The sequence below is a fragment of the Chelon labrosus genome (genome assembly GCF_963514085.1).
Source record: "Chelon labrosus genome assembly, chromosome: 16".
NCBI classification, from domain to species: domain Eukaryota; kingdom Metazoa; phylum Chordata; class Actinopteri; order Mugiliformes; family Mugilidae; genus Chelon; species Chelon labrosus.
In genome coordinates, this window is record NC_140349.1 from 6,541,572 (window position 1) to 6,558,753 (window position 17,182).

Here is a 17,182-nt window from a genome sequence, read left to right on the forward strand (position 1 = left end):
ATCGGGTCATGTCGAGAGCTGTAGTTACACGAAGGGAGTTTTGGTCGGTTCTGTACGCGCCAGCATGCGGGAATGTAGTTCGTTTAATTACGTATTTTCCATAGCGTTTTACTTAACTATCTTGCGACAAACTGTGACATTCTTGACATATAAAATCATTTTTTATTCTGAAAAACAACATATGTATAATCCAAGGCACAAGTCGATCGGGACCAGAAAATAATTTATCTTTCGCCATAGACTGCCGTTCATATGTTTTCGAAAGATAGGTCCCATAACCCGGAAGTAGAGGGGGCGGGACTTCGGCTCTCTATTAGACAGACTATAATAAAATAATACATTCGCAATAAACTAAAAAGTGACTCTCAGAGTAAATAAAACAATAATCATATCTCCACAAAAACACTTATTTTGTGAGTATCACACAGACACATGGAGAACATGCAAACTCCACACTGAAAGGCCTGGATTCGAACCCGGAGCCGTCTTGCTGCGAGGAATCAGTGCTAACAACTGTTTCTTTTTTCTTTTTCTTTTTTTTTTTGTGTATTTGGAATTACACAAATCATACAAGCAAAACTTAAATTAATCCTGAGGTCTTTTATAGTATTTATAGTTTTATAAGTTATAGGTCTATATTAGTAAACAGTTGGGCGGTGTATTTTGGTATTGTGGTATTTTTGTAGATGTCCCGCAGCCCTTTAACACTAGTGTCCAAACAATCACGGCTCAAAGAGAATTAGCATTTAGCCTACAGCAATTAGCCTACGGTTTATCCAATTAAATGAAGTTGTTGTAAATGTTTTTGTTGTTTGCACATGTCAGACTCATTAAACCTCTATGTAAGTCAAACCTGGGGAGGAAAGAACCGCGTTGCCATGACAACTGACCTATTTATATAATCAAAATAACCAGAATCTGTCTGATAATTACATTAATGCTGTTAGCTTAGCGCTCCTGTTAGCATAGCTGTTGATTTAATATGCTAAATGGCCAACGGTCCGCGGCGGTTGGGGTTGGTGCGCGCGCGCGCGAGGGTCCGTGGCTCGCTCGCGCTCGGCTCACGTGACTTTACCCAACATTCTGCGGGCGCGCTGACACAGCCAACTGACTGACACATCGAGGAGGAAGAGGATGCGCCTCGGTGAGTTCAAGGAAACTTATAAAACTCCTCGAATACGCTAATATGTACACGTGCCTCGCGCCTTTGTCACATATTAACGCGACCCGGAAGCTCAGTCACGGGATAAGCTGATGTTACTGCGTGACAGCGGTTGAATCTGGCAGGAAATGGGAAGCAAACGGGCAGGTGAAGACTTCAAAGTTGTCGGGGAAGTTGCCACTCGGAAGCAAACGTTCCCTCGTCGCTAGCTAGGTTAATGTTGTTTATCCTAGCTTGTTGTTAGTAGATATGTAAAGTGAGGGGCTAAGCTAGCTTCAATACACTGCCTTAAACGGTATGGAGCAGTTTTAACGATATAAAGCTGATATTACCGGTCAGTGTTGGGCAACGACAGAGGAGCCTGTTGACAGGTTGACGTCATTTATCAGCTGTTTGGGTGGAAAGAGCTGCAGGGAGCAAGACAGGCCCATTTATTTATTTAGAAAAGGGTGAGATTCAACTGGAAAACAGAGCGTTTAAACTACTGACGGGATGCACATCAGATGCTTAAACAGGAAGAGGACATTTTAAGATGTATTCCACCAATATGCTTTAAATAGTTTCCCTTTAACACAGATTTGTATGCAACTAAACCATGACAACTTTATACAGGCAAATAGAGCCGGAAACCGCTGGACAGTCAACAGAAAATTAATCACCAGCTTGTTTGATGAATATGCACTCTCTTGCCAAAAGATTAGGTACACTAGTAAGTACTAAATCCTCATTTTGGACTGCTCTAATGTTCAGTTTATGCTAAAAAAAAATAAATAAAAAGCGTCAGAAAGATGGCTATTCTACTGTAAGATCATATTGGAGGATATAGTTTGTGGTGCTGTTAAACTGGACTGAATTAAAAGTGTTTCTGTTATTTAGCCGAGTCCACTGACTAAAATTGGGGTTGTCAAAATAGCAGAAACAGGTTCAGTAGTAGTACAAATCACAGCCTCCAACATGAAAGCACAGATGAATCCACAGCTTTCTCAGGTATTTTAAACAAACGCTAAATACCATAACCTTCGCAAAGCTAAGATTTTGTGCAGGACTCATGTATTAAAATATGTTGCCAGGAAAACTTCTGAGTATGGCTCAAATAAGAACTGAACCGGACTATTTCTGTTGTCAGGAACCGGTTGTCCGGTAACAGAATGGCCATTTGTGAGAACTGTGAGAAATCCTTCACTGTTTATGTTATGAAGCAGAAGTGCTGCAGGCTCTTTGCGCTCTGAGCTGCTGTTGACACAGCAGAGATTTTCCTCTTCTCATTGGATTAAAGCAACACTGCACAAGTTGTCTGGTTTCTACACGAACATTCACTCCATGCAGCGTGATAATGCCGTGACTAATGAGAGGATATGTTAGCGAAGGGCACACTGCATGCTCGTTATGTTGCCTGTGTGTGTATTCATTGTACTCCTCTCAGTTGCGAGTTAATTTGGTAACACAAGTGAAAACGAATGCCGTCTGATATAACGGTGCTGAAATAAATCTTATCTTCACAAAGCTTATTATACTCAGCGTTGGTTTTAAATGTTGTGTTTTCATTTTGGAGGCTGTGGTTTGTAGTACTAGGCTAAATAACAGAAACACTTTAATTCAGAATAGTTAACACCTTTCTGACACTGTTTCAAGGTAAACTAAACAACAGTCACGAAGCAAATACTGTTTATTTTCACTTGTGGTCATAAGATACACACATCTTGCATAGTTAGAGTGGGTGACACACAAAAATACTCAGAAAATCATATTTTACCTTTATAGTCAGTATATTTTTTACATTAACACGTGAAATACACATTTATTGTCCTTTTTAAATTTTCAGAGAATGAGATTTCATATCCGTGCATCTTTGTGGACGAGCTGTGTAGCAGTGTCACGATGAAGCAGTCCCCAAACATACTGTTGTTGTTGTTGTTGGGTTTCTGTTCTTTAATTTTCTTGTTTCCTATCAGCCGACGTATCTGCTGATACCAGCGCCACAAGCTTAATTCCAGAAACCCACAATGGGACCTCTGTGCTTCGATTCTCAGTCGTCCAGGCCCTGGTTAATACAAAAAATCAAAGCTAAGAATAAGGCGACTAGACTTGTGGTGTTTTCTCATCGAGCGTCAAGACGAGCTGGTTTCAGTGATGTCTTCACCGTGTGCTGGAACTTCAACCCTTGACCAAACAGATAACAGGAGCATAATCACCAAAGCGGGGAGTTTTGTTGAGCTCATTGTGATCTATACGTTTACTCTCAGGGGGATGATCCCCTTTTCTTCAAGACAAACAGTCCACATCACGTCACGTGTCAATAACAAGGGTAGCAGATATAAAGAAGTCGGTGAAAGAGCTACTCAGATTTACTTCTCGTCTCTCTCTCTCTGTCTTTTTCAGCCTCCGATATGGATTACAAGGTTGTGTTCGCAGCCCTGGAGACGGTATGCGAGGACAACCTCTCTGTCTTGTGCGGGACTTCTGACTTGCCGTACGGCGCCGTCGCCAAGCGCCTGGTCACGTGCATGAAACAGATCCAGGAGCACGGCCGGGCCCTGGAGCCCGTCGTCGCCGGCCTCACCTCCGTCTATCACCATTACGACTTCGACGCGCACACGCCCGGGAATGGCTACCGCACCCTGGTTAAGGTATGGCGGACCCCACTGGCTCTTCTGTGTACGTTCGTAGCTGTGACTCAAAGCAAAACAAAAACAAGTGCACCATCATCATCATCATTACTGATAAAAAATATATCTCTGTTTCAATTCAGCCATCTAAAGGGTGAGATGAGTAGATCAGGTCTCACAGGAGTGGTAAAAAGTCTGTCTAAATACACTGTATACAGTTAGATGTTAGTATTTTATTCATAACAAAGTAAAGAAAACAGTTTATTTTTTAATTATAATTACTTAAGGTTCTCTGCAGCTGCCCCCTCCCTCTGGAACTCTCTCCCCGAACACATCCGCGACTCTACCGACCTTCCCACCTTCAAATCTCTGACAAAAACACTTTGTCAGAGTTTAGCTCAGTTTATTGTGTTTTTAATGTTATGTTTCACATTGTTTTGCTGATCTGATGTTCTTTTTATGTAAAGTGTCTTTGAGTATCTTGAAAAGCGTAGCATCTTCCACCAAATAACAGCCGGTCACAACTTAATGTAATAGTTTAAATAACGACGCTGCTGTCGTTGTTTTGAGGTCAGAAAGCAGACGGCTCTTCTCTGCTCTTCAGCTTCATTTTTTTCCATCTTATTGTGTCTCTGTTTAAAGAACTCCTATAGATCTTCTGACCTTCAGCTTTGATGCAGCGCCGCCGTACTCAGGGCTAAGCGTACACATTGACGTATCGATGATGTATCTGCATAATCAACACTATCGATTACACTGGCGCCTGACTGCAGCTTTAAAACGCTGACAAAGCAGTTTCTATTTCAAAGCTCATGCACCAGTGTATCACATAAATATGTTGCACTTTGAAAAAGAGACAAACTAAACTTACCTTTCAGTGTTAACGACCCTGTTCCGATTATATTTTTTTGAAAAATCCTAATCAGTTTTCACACTATGTACACTTCACCTGTTAAACATAGCTTTGTTAACAGTGATTATAACAATTGACCTATGGCTAAACCACGCCCCCAAACGCGATGAGCCAATCACAGTGCGCACAGCTAACCCAATACACTCGGACATTCTCTGCTTCCACGTCCATTGAAATGCATTCCAGTTAGTCAGTTTTCGTTCGTTTTTATATGTTTTTTTCGTGACATTTTAAGTTTAAAATGGTCAAACGGTGTGCATGGGGTACCTGCAACTCCGATACTAGGTATCCCGAGAGGCTGGGCGACGACGGTGTCTATTTTTTACCCTTTCCAAAGACTGCGGTCAAGTGAGCCGTCAATAACATGGGAGCAGTAACCCGGTTCACTATGGATTCAATCCCAACGATGTGTCAGATCAAAGACATGGAACTTGTTACTCTTAACAGATGTTTAGCAACTAGCTATGCTAATACGGAGCTTTAAGCTAGGTTTAGATTAAAAATAAGATAGCATAGATATATATACTGACTAGATGTCGCCTTGACTACTGCTTCTCATTGGAACGAATGCGTCAATAGAGACGCCATCTTGCCGCGGGGCTCCAACCCCCTTTAATGCATTAGCGTCAATCTAGGCAGAAATTAAATCATAAATCGTCCAAATCTGAAATGATTTTTTTAGTTTTTTGGTTTGTTCCAACTGACAGACACGTATTTATGATCGAGTCCAGAGAAAACTGAAGCTTTTGATATTAATCTACTTCATAAGGTGTAAGTTTATTATTCTTCCACTTCAGTGACCTTAAAATTAACTATCGTTACCTTAGCCTAGCCTACTGCACACAAAATGGCTACAATGGTGTGATATCCATACTTAAAAATACATGTTAATTAAAACATTTGAATTGTACTGGTTTATTTTGTACATCAGCAAGCCTGCAATACAATGACCCAGCGTAAAATGGTTACATAACACAAAACAAACATAACGTGCGTACGTAGTGTGAAAACATCTTCCAGTATTTACTACAGCTTATTAAATGATTAGGCTACAGTATATAACATATATAACATCCATATGGAGCACAAAAGTCCGGCATCTTTACAGTTGATCTGAATGCGGAAAACTAATTTGGCGCTTCAGGTCCCCGCTTCAAGATGGCGGCGGTGTTGACGTATGCTTCGATGCCCAAGGCGACATCTAGTCAGTATATATATCTATGATAAGCTAGTAGCAACTACGATAGCATATTTTACAAGTCACGTCAAGTTAGATTAATAAACTGAAAGTAATAAATGAATAAACTGAAAGTAAATCACACTTCTTACCCTGCAGTGCATGAACAATGCTGATCCTCTATCTTGTTTGAGATGGTGATGGCAACGAGATGGGGTTTTTCACGTTTGCACTGAGACCTGTAGATTTTTTGCCTGAAGTAGAAGCTTCTTACCGACCTTCTCAATGATAACATCATTAATATAACCTTCCAACGCATAGTTTAGACCCTTTTGGTCACTTCGAGATGAAATGTAATCCTTCTGACTCCAAAAATCATCGATAGCCTCCTGACAAATGTCTCTTTCTGTGAAAGTTGCCATAGCGCCTGTCATCGAATGTTGATTGTTTGTCCGAGTGAGTGGAGGGGGCGTGGTTTAGCCATAGGTCAATTCCCTCTGTAACTCTTAGCCTTTGTTTCTCTTGTGTCTTTTTTCTTTCAGGTCTTGCAGTCGTGCCTTTTGCACATCATTCACAAGGGCCGCTACATCGCCTCCAACTACAACGGTGCCTTCTTCAGGGCCGACCACAACGCCACAGAGATGGAGGCCTACTGCAGCGCCCTGTGCCAGCTGCGTGCGCTGCTCCACCTCGCCCAGCGGCTGATCAACGACAGCGACTACGGCCAGCTGTACGCGGTGCACGACAAAGAGCTGAGCCACAGGCTTGTGCAGGAGTACAGCTCCATGCACAAGGCGTGTTTCTACGGCCGCTGTCTGGGCTTTCAGGTCAGCCCACGGCGCTCGCTTCGGATCTAGTCGTGTTTTTGTATTATTTTTGCGCTGTAAAGTTCACACAGCGCAAATCATATTAAATACCTGTCTGATTTCTTTTTGCAGTTCTCCCCTACCCTTCGTCCATTCCTGCAGACCATCGTCATAAGCATGGTTTCATATGGAGAGACGTATGGTAAACAACAGTCTGGCTTCGGTGAGTCATTTTTGTCTTCATTTCGTTGTCAGATCTTGTTTTGATGATCCTCTTTTTAATTAAGTTCTTCTCTCCCTGCAGGCATGGCAGCCCTTTCCCTCCTCACATCAGGGAAGTACGTTATCGACCCAGAGTTGCGCGGCGCCGAGTTTGAACGCATCACGCAGAATCTGGACATGCAGTTCTGGAAATCCTTCTGGAACCTCACAGAGTCCGGCCTTATAACAGTAGGCAGGGTCAACTACGCTTCCTTTCACTTTGTTAATTACCTCAATCACTCTTCAGTGCTTGAGCTGCTTTATCTCTCTCTCTCTCTCTCTCTATCCAGGGCTTCAACAGAATTGCCTCTAATCCGGTGCAGGTGAACCTCACCCTCACTCTGCCTCCTGACACCCTTCGCCTTCCTCTGGCCTCAGACCCCAATCTCTCCGTCACTGTGTCACCTCCAATAGCCCACTGGGGCCCTGGGCCTGTCCACATGAGGCTGATCTCCTATGAGCTTCGAGAAGGACAGGTGAGTTTCATTTGATTTTATATAACGATCGACCAAACCCTCCGCCACACATAGGAATCTTGAAGAACGGTTTTTGAAACTGGTTCCTCTGGCTGCCGCCACCTTTGGCAGTACCTGACTCCTCCTAACTCCTGGCTAATTCAATAATGTGAGAGGAGCTGACTTGGGTGGGTGACACTGAAGTAGGCGGCTCGTAACCGAAGACAGCCAGCCCTGAATTATGCACAACTTTAAGCCTTGATATCATTTTAACAAGTGAGTTTTATAAATATTCTCCCCACTGATGATGGGCTATACAATTTGCCTAGATAAGGGCCAGTAGTGAGCATAACATTTATAGTTTTTCCTCTACAGGTATTATTTCTTTATGTAATAAATCTACAAAGTCCACACAAAATGTTCTGGAGGCAGATTCTGTTTAAAATGTTTTATTAGCAAACAGACAAAGTCACAAAATGTTTCTGTACCAGACGGGAAACGTGTTTATGTCTGTTGCTTTAACATGGAGGTCTATGGGTATTGTCTGGCTTGTGGAGCCAGCCTGAAATGGACATTTGAGAAACTTTTTTTTAATATTTTGATGCTTGGAGAGCATCTACAGTACAAGTCAGACATACTCCAACTAATTAGAGAGGGAAAACAGGAAGAAAAAGAGCCGAGCACACTCTGGTTATCTGACTCATTTCAAATTCAAAGAAAAAACATCAAGCAGAAGAAAATGTATGGACGTGAAAACAAAGTCTACAAACCACAAAAGCCCACGATGTGTGTATTAGTACCCAACAAACCCAACCTAACACACCACCGTGGTACTTTACTTCATTATTAATGACTTGAGATCTTGTCCTTTTACTTTCCAGGACAGCGAAGAGCTCCTCTCTTTTTCACGGACCGATCCTCCCCCCATCTCCATGTCCCATCTCCCCTGGGTGCAGAAGCAGCCTCGCTCCCGCTCGCTGCTCATCCACTTCCACGGAGGAGGCTTCGTGGCCCAGACGTCCAGATCTCATGAGGTACGTACGGCTGGCGCAGACTCGCTGGCGTTAATCTGCGACAGCGGTTCCTAAAAGTTAATTCTATTAGTTGGCCTCTTAATCTAATAATAATAATGATAATAATGCAAAGAAGCTTGGTTAGCAGTTCTTTTATTCTCCTCTCTGTCCACTCTTGTCGTGAACCAGAATTATCTTCGGAGCTGGTCGAAGGAGATGAACGTCCCTGTCCTCTCCGTCGACTACTCCCTGTCTCCTGAAGCGCCTTTTCCCAGAGCGCTGGAGGAGTGTTTCTACGCCTACTGCTGGGCATTGAACAACTGTCATCTCCTGGGTACGTGCAAACAAACAAAGGATATTTATATATATCTATAATTGATAAATAAATCTGTTCATATTTGGGGAAACTTTAAATGGCCGCCACTTGTTCTGTGTTTATCATCAGCAGAGAAACTTTGTTTTCAAGCAATAAAACATGAAGTACAATAGGTTCAATGATTATTAGTGAGTAAAAATTAAAGGTTTTGAAGGCCTACAAGTGCTAGCTTATCTGTGCGGCTCAACACTCGCTCTGTACTGAATGACATGTGAATTTTATCTCATGTTATCAGAACACGAACGCACAAAGTGTCACACATGTTCAGAAGCTGCAGAAATATAAAGAAACAGAACAGTACGACACAGACGCTGAGAAGATTAAAGGTTTAACTGTATTAAAGTCGTACGGGGCATTGATTTAACGCTTGAAAAACGCCAGGACGTCTGAAACATCCACAAACACCCTTCTTTATTCAGACACTAACAGCTCCATCTTTGTCCCAGGCTCCACTGCAGAGCGGATTTGTCTTGCCGGGGACAGCGCCGGAGGAAACCTCTGCATCACCGTGTCCATGAAGGCCATCTCCACCGGCATCCGAGTCCCCGACGGCATCATGGCCGCCTACCCCGCCACTTTGCTCACCACTGACGCCTCGCCTTCACGCCTGCTCACGCTCATCGACCCGCTGTTGCCTCTGGGTGTTCTTGCCAAATGCATCAATGCCTATGCAGGTATGTGGGTGGCACAGGGTGTCTGTGCCGTTTCACGCCTCATTTAGCGCGGGAGTACTTTCCGTCACCTCTTGGACAGAACATCAGAAGGATTTATGTATAAACCGAGTAATGTGGGAGGAAAGGGCGATGAAAATAATTAACTAACCAGGTCTGTGTGACAGTGGCACCACTTGGCTTCCTTTTTTGGCTGGTATTACCAGCTGATACAGTAAACAATAAAATATTTCAAGATACGGATAAGAAATCTGAGACTTCCTGGATTAAAGGCACGCGATGCAGTGAAATAGAGTAGATTCTGCTTTCAGGATCTAATCTTTTGGCAGCTTGGAGCCAGTGATCAGCACATGCTTACGTCTTTGTCTGGTCATTTTCGGATCGATATCTCTGTTGCTGGAGATATAATCCCAGAGAACTGCTCTATTTGTACTTTGTTCTCTTTGTGTAAAAGAGACAGCTCTCTTTGCCCACATTGAATTAATTAATAATTCATTGATACTGTATTGATCCCACAAGGGGAAATCATCTCTCATCTGCATTTTGACCCGTCCAGTCGTTCACAGTAGTGTGAACAGTCGCCGCAGTGGGCTGCAGCCTCTCAGGACCGCGCCCGGGGAGCAGTTTGGGGGTTAGATGCTTGCTCAGGGCACCTAAGGAGTCGACCCCCCGGTCCCAAGCTGCACCTCGAACCACTACTCCACAACTCCCCATTTAAGTCCCAGTTGATTTGGAGACACTACAGATAGTAGCTGAAGTGAAATAAACATTTGGTCAAGGAATCAAACAATTGGCCTTAGTCCATCATTTTGTGAGCAATTCGATAATTTTATGCTGCACAAGTCTGTGAACTTCCTCCGGTGTCTTTGCTTCCTTTTTCTAAACTAACACCGTCTTCCAGGTGAAGACTCCCAGACGGTGCAGCCTGCAGTGGGGAGCGGCAGCCTGAGCTCTCTGGGCAGAGACACGGCCATGCTGCTCAGCGACCTCACCCAGGGCGCCTCCAACTGGATCCAGTCCTTTCTGGACCCCGCGCGGACTTCAGGCGGAACCCGCTCCCTGGCGGAGAGAAGGAACGACTCCGGCGCGACGTCGGGCCGCATCCCCGCGTCAGACTCCGGAGAGCTTCCCTACCCGGAAGGCTTCGAGCCGCTGCGCTCGGAGTGCCTGGCTTTTATTCGCCCAACGTCGTGCCCCGTTATCAGGAACCCGTTTGTGTCGCCCGTGCTGTCTCCGAACAGCTTGCTGAGAGGCCTGCCGCCTGTACACATAGTGGTAAGAGAGCGTTTATGTTATCGCAAGACGATTTAACGACGTAGCCGTGATTACTTTAAAGATGCTGATAATGGGTTTCCGTAGCTACTACAGAAGGCCTCACTCTGCACCTGTAATCACAAACCTTGCTCTAAACATAGCTTTCTGAGGATCCTCTCAGAGATCTCCTAACTTAGCTTAAAAGTTCCTGGCAAGGAGTCTTAGCTGAGGAGTGATTCCAGAACTTTCCAAGGAAAACTCAGGAAACTCTTATCTTAGTGAGGAGGTGTGGTTGACCCCGTCATCGTTAACTAGACTTGATTAGACCTGATAATACAATCTAATCTCTATGAAGATTGTGTACCTATAAATAATATCTTACATAAAAATAAAAAAATAAATAGTAAGCTATACCTTAAAATGAGTATACAGTATGGGAATGGCTAGTGTGACGTCATCATGTCCAAAAAAGCCACTTCCGTGTCCATTCGCTAATATTCTAACGGTTAAGGTGCTCTGTCAAACTGTCAAACTGGACCAAATAATAATAATAATAATAATAATAATAATAATACATTTTATTTATAGGCGCCTTTCACGACACTCAAGGTCACCGTACAAATTGTTTAAAATAAAACACAATTCAATACACGAAATAGTTAAAATAAACGGCATTAAAATGGTGCAGTGCTGTGTCCCCTGTTGCAATAACAGAAACGACGTGAACAAAACGATCTCTTATTACCGATTTCCCCTCGACGAAAAAGAGAAGAAGTTGTTACGGTAAGTTGGATCTCAAATTATGAACATTAATAACAAAAATAATAATAATAACCGGCTAGCGATTACTAGCGAGCTAACGTTACTAGCTAGGTACTACTAGTAACTAGTAACGTTAGCTCGCTGGTAACTTTCCCAACATACATTAGATAAGAATAAAACAGGATAGTTTTGTGCATGTAAATTCTGCTGCAGATGAGATGGCTGGTGGTATTTAAATGTATTATTATTTATTTAGATATTGTGTTTAAATGTGAAATAATTGGGTATAGTCTAATCAAAATAACAGTAAGCTAGTAACGTTAGCTCGCTAGTAATCGCTAGCCGGTTATTATTATTATTTTTGTTATTATTATTATTAATGTTCATCATTTGAGATCCAACTTACCGTAACTTCAGCCATCTCTTCTTCTCTTTTTCGTCGAGGGGAAGTCGGTAATAAGAGATCTGCACCATTTTAATGCCGTTGTAGTCCAGTTTGACAGAGCACCGTAACCGTTAGAATATAGAGAGCCGAAGTCCCGCCCCTCTACTTCCGGGTTATGGGACCTATCTTTCGAAAAAATATGAACGGCAGTCTATGGAGAGATAATAATCATTTTCTGGTCCCGATCGAATTGTGGCATGAATTTCACATATGATGTGTGTGGATTTAAAAGATAATTTTTCACGTCAAGAGATAAATTATTTGACGTAAATAAGCTGAACAACATTAAGTTTTGTATGAGATCGCTTAGTGAACTACATCTCTCGTCTCGAACAATGTACGTAACTAGAGAACTATGGCTGTCTCCTTGTTGAGCTTTACCGTCTTCTTCCAGGACGAAGGCAGAAGCATCAAACGAGGTGACAATCATTATAAATCGGGTCATGTCGAGAGCTGTAGTTACACGAAGGGAGTTTAGGTCGGTTCTGTACGCGCCAGCATGCGGGACTTGTAGTTCGTTTAATTACGTATTTTCCATAGCGTTTTACTGAACTATCTTGCGACAAACTGTGACATTCTTGACATTTAAAATCATTTTTTATTCTGAAAAACAACATATGTATAATCCAAGGCACAAATCGATCGGGACCAGAAAATAATTTATCTTTCGCCATAGACTGCCGTTCATATTTTTTCGAAAGATAGGTCCCATAACCCGGAAGTAGAGGGGGCGGGACTTCGGTTCTCTATTAGCGAATGGACACGGAAGTGGCTTTTTTGGACATGATGACGTAGCGCCTAGCCATTCCCATTCACATACTGATAGTTCTATTTATTTGCTTCCGTTCATTTACCATGCTGGTGATTTTTCATCCATTTTGGTATTAACGAGAGTAAAAATGGCTCAGCTTTCATCAGTTTCTGTGATTGCTAACCGGCCGATAAGAAGCAGCGTTGGAGAAGAAGGAAGCAGGAAACCCAACTGGACAGAGGAACAGTGTTTGATTCTGGCTCAATAAGAATAAAAGTGTTCTGAGACGTAGATTTGTCCCCGGTGTCGCACTACAAGCCAAGAGGAAGTCATGGGGAAAATATAGCACAACAGATAAATGCCTCCTTCCCACCACTTTCTCCTTTCTGCTTCATAACATAAGCCTCTTAAAAGTCAACAGATCTCACCTTAGGAATACCTTTTATCTTTACCAGGATCTGTGCTCTTAATAGTAGTGTAAAACACGGATCTTTTGAGGGATTCGGATCGGTCTGAGTCACTCACTGGTATGAGCCGGGTTTTGTGAGTCATCTAGACCCAAAATGGCCCGATTGCGAAAGAAAGTGTTTCCAGTACATTCACTCGAGACGTAATAAAGCACAGTTAAACACCTAATAAAGGATTATTAGTCACCTGTTATTGCCATTTATCAGCTGCTGAAAATCATTATCAAGTATCTTACATAAGCCTAAACCTAAAGTTCAAAATTAAACTGTGCAAAAAAAACAGTGAATGAGGACAGGGTGACTACTACGAAAGAATATTTTATTTTCTTATGGTCTAAAATGTACGTGGAGTGGACGCAGAGGCTGTTAATTCACTCAACAACGTCGAGTTTTGTTTCTCTGCCGACCGAGTGAATGGCTGTCGACTCCCTGCTCTCGGTTAAGCAGAGACTCATGAGTACATTTTGTGATCTCACTCGACAGAGAAGCAAAATGTACTTATGTTTGATTATATATTAATCAAATGTGGTAGGACTCAACTGAGCCGATTCAATAGACGTCTAGATTCATGATTTTTGAGTCTTCTTTGGTGGACGGTTCAATGAGCCGGGTCACGAATCTTTTTCTCCACCACTAACTCTTAACTTTCAGGGGAATTTTCTTAGAATTTGGCCACCAGGAGCAACTCTTTGCACTAAGAATCTTTAAGAATACGGCCCCAGACCTGTATCCAGACTGTGGCTGTAGCATCTTGACCATTTTTCCAATATTTTTCCTCTGTGTGTGTGTGTCCTCTCAGGCCTCCGCTCTGGATGCCTTGCTGGACGACTCAGTGATGTTTGCCAAGAAGCTGCGGGCCATGGGTCAGCCTGTGACTCTGACGGTGGTGGAGGACCTGCCTCACGGATTCCTCAGCCTGTCGCAGCTCGCCAAGGAGACGGAGGTCGCCACGGAAGTCTGCGTGGCTCGAATGAGGGAGGTTTTTCAGCAGGAAAGCCCGACGCACACCCCGCACAAGCGACCGAAGCTGGAGGAGACTTACCAGAACGTGAATCCATCCGGCTGATTGATTATCTCGCTGTCGTACCTGAAAGATGCGAAGGTGGCGAGGGTGAATAATAAAGTAATAAAAAAAAAAAAAAAAAAAATCAGGAGGGAATTATGAGGACGCAGTGGAGGAAACTAATGCATACCGCACTTTAAACCTGCTGCACAGCATTTCTCTGTAGGCAACGAGAGCCACTGAAAACATTCTACCACCAGCTCTAATACAACCCTAGTATTTTTCTACTACCGAGAACTTATATTCAGCTCCGTCGCACAAGCATTACAAACTGACAGATCTCCAAACCTGTTGTAAGATATTATTAAAACCGTTACGGCAGCTGTTGTGCCTTGGATTTAAAGCTATGCTTGGACACGCACACTTTAACAAACTGACCGGGATTTTACACAGAACACGAGGAATTATTTTGTATCGCGCGGTTTGTCACACGTTTACAAGCTATCGATTAACGAGGCCTTCACATTGTGTTTACCAGCTGTGTCTGGATTCGTGAAAGCAACTTGCTGTACTGTAAATGAATTCCACTGTGTTACATGGGAAGCTTGTATTAAATCACAATTGCAATGAGTTCTGGTGTTTATTTGAAGCTCGGCGCAAATGAGAAATGTACGTGATGTTCTCAAGAGTGTCAAACCTGACCCAGTGAAGCTTTTAAAATAAAATGCAACACCTTCAAGAAGCCAGACGTCCCGGATAACCTATGGATTAGCACAGCTGGGACGGGTCCCACGCCCGTGTTAACGCCACATCAGGTGTTTGCCCTGTTTGCTCTTGTTCTCAACGCTCCGATAAAGTGTCTGCCCGACATCCTTTCAGCATCTTCTATTGGTTCTCCCTCAGTATCGGCCGTCAGTGACGCTGGCAGAGGAAGCCAGAGCACTTTAAATTTGAAGAGTTAGTTGGGGGCGGTCGCAGCCTGGAGACGTCCAAACCAGAGCCACCATGTTGTTCTTGGTGTTGTTTATGTTAGTGGCTACAAACGGTGAGATTTAAACATTTAAGAGTTGATAATAAAGTCTTTATCTTTATTCTGTGAAAGCTTGAATGGTTTAAAGATCAGTTTCAGATCCTAACCTTTGAATTTGAACAGAATTTGGACTTGTTTGGTTCACACACGGTTCCTCATTTGTTCCCGCACAGCCGCCCTCGGCCTCGATGATAAGATTGTGGGCGGCTACGAGTGCAGGCCTCACTCCGTCCCCTGGCAGGTGTCCCTCAACAACGGCTGGCACTACTGCGGGGGGACCCTGATCAATGACCGCTGGGTGGTCAGCGCTGCACACTGCTTTAAGTAAGGTCACGTTCAACGCAGCTCTCCTGAAAGAGGGCTTGGTGTGATTCTCCTTCTCTGCGTCCTCCCGTCAGAGACGAGGACATCGAGGTCCGTTTGGGCGAGCACCACATCGGCTACAAGGACGGCCCTGAGCAGTTCATCGCTCCTGCTGCAGTCGTCCGCCACCCAGACTACGACCGCTACACCATCAACAACGACATCATGCTGATTAAACTTGCGGAGCCGGCGAAGTTTGATGAGTACGTCCAGCCGGTGGCCCTGCCCAGAAGCTGCGCCCCGGCAGGAACCCAGTGTTTGGTGTCGGGTTGGGGAGCCACCAAGAGCCCCTGTAAGTCAGGGGGAGAGACAAAAGTCCCCTCAGTGATTTGTCAGCATAAGACGAGAAGAGTGTGACTCTCAGATTGCGTGTCTCTCTGTCCCAGTCGGTTGTCTGAAATGCCTGCACTGCCTGGATCTGCCCATCCTGTCCCAGCAGGACTGTGAGCGCTCCTATCCCGACAGGATCACCTCCTCTATGTTCTGTGCCGGCTTTCTGGAGGGAGGAAAGGACTCCTGTCAGGTACATGATTGAAAAACATCATGTTTTGGGGAGTTTTTCCATCATTAGTCTTAAAATATTACAGCTTTGTTGTGTTAATTGTTTCATTATCTCAATCAGGGAGATTCTGGAGGCCCTCTGGTGTGTAACGGGGAACTTCAAGGTGTGGTGTCGTGGGGATGGGGCTGCGCTGAGGAAAATCGTCCTGGAGTTTACGCCAAGGTAGGTACACTCACCTCTGAGTAAACATAGACTGGAGATGTGTCCAGGGCGTGCCCCGCCTCTCGCCCGATGACAGCTGGGATAGACTCCAGCCCCCCCCCCCCCGTGACCTTTCACAGGACACATGTAACACACAAACACTCGTCGTCTGTCAAATTCAATTTCTTTTAATGATATTTGTTTGACTCTGCACAGGTCTGTCACTTCACCGACTGGATCCACTCCACCATGGCCTCTCGCTGAAGTCCTTCTCTGGTGGAAACCGGACAACTGCCGCCGTCCGCACAGTCGTTCCACGTTGAACGACGAGCATTTTTTTATTCAGTGTCACCAGCCACAAGTTAACAGACTCTCTGACTGTTTGTGAGTCGGGTTTTAACAATAAATTATCATCATGATGAACAAGCTCGCGCTGTTTCTGGTGTTTGGTTCGTGTAAATATATTTCAGCTGTCTTTATAAATGTGCACACTTTCAAATTAATCTGCATTTAAACAAGTTAATCAGCTGTTTTTTTTTTTTATTTTGTGGTACAAGAACAAGATCATTGTTAATAAGCAGTGTAAACAACAAGGTAACTGTGATAAGGGGTTACATTTTGTTGAAGAAGTTGAAAAAATATAAAACTTTTAATATTTGTTTATACAGCAGGGTAAATCTGACAAGGAACTGAATAAATAACTAGTAGAGTAAAGTGGGTATACCAGTAATAGTTATCAGAAGTAAATAACATGGGAAATCCCTCTGAGTCCTCGTTCGAGTGTTTATAGTCTGTGTGGCCCGGGGAAGGAAGCGTCTTTTCAGCCTATCAGTTCTGGCCATGACGGAACAGAACCATTTCCCAGAAGGTAGATGTTTGAATAAGGCTGCGATTATATTCAGGAATCTAAAACAGTGACAACAACAGTTAAGAGAATGAGCAGGAAAAACATGCGATATTAGTA

General features: G+C 43.6%; 2 protein-coding genes across 2 annotated transcripts; both read left to right on the forward strand.

Moving 5' to 3' along the window:
* Nucleotides 1–612: 612 nt before the first annotated feature.
* On the forward strand, nt 613–14,743 carry lipea (lipase, hormone-sensitive a). The gene is made up of 11 exons (XM_084563010.1): nt 613–1,144; nt 3,542–3,789; nt 6,401–6,685; nt 6,797–6,887; nt 6,969–7,114; nt 7,216–7,401; nt 8,262–8,414; nt 8,583–8,727; nt 9,216–9,443; nt 10,342–10,715; nt 13,919–14,743. Exons 1-11 carry the CDS (start codon nt 1,135–1,137, stop codon nt 14,183–14,185), a joined length of 2,133 nt encoding a protein of 710 aa, XP_084419136.1. The 5' UTR covers nt 613–1,134; the 3' UTR covers nt 14,186–14,743.
* Nucleotides 14,744–15,127: 384 nt separating this feature from the next.
* LOC311500965 (trypsin-2-like) lies at nt 15,128–16,539 on the forward strand (the record flags this gene model as incomplete). The annotated part of the gene is made up of 6 exons (XM_084562604.1): nt 15,128–15,167; nt 15,326–15,476; nt 15,551–15,807; nt 15,902–16,038; nt 16,138–16,239; nt 16,435–16,539. 6 exons carry the CDS (start codon nt 15,128–15,130, stop codon nt 16,480–16,482), a joined length of 735 nt encoding a protein of 244 aa, XP_084418730.1. The 3' UTR covers nt 16,483–16,539.
* Nucleotides 16,540–17,182: the final 643 nt, after the last annotated feature.

Excerpts from the sequence above, each read along its gene's own strand:
- lipea (XM_084563010.1), top strand. Across the intron at positions 8,728-9,215 it reads GAACAACTGTCATCTCCTGG|GCTCCACTGCAGAGCGGATT; the intron begins GTACGTGCAAAC and ends TCTTTGTCCCAG. Across the intron at positions 9,444-10,341 it reads ATGCATCAATGCCTATGCAG|GTGAAGACTCCCAGACGGTG; the intron begins GTATGTGGGTGG and ends ACCGTCTTCCAG.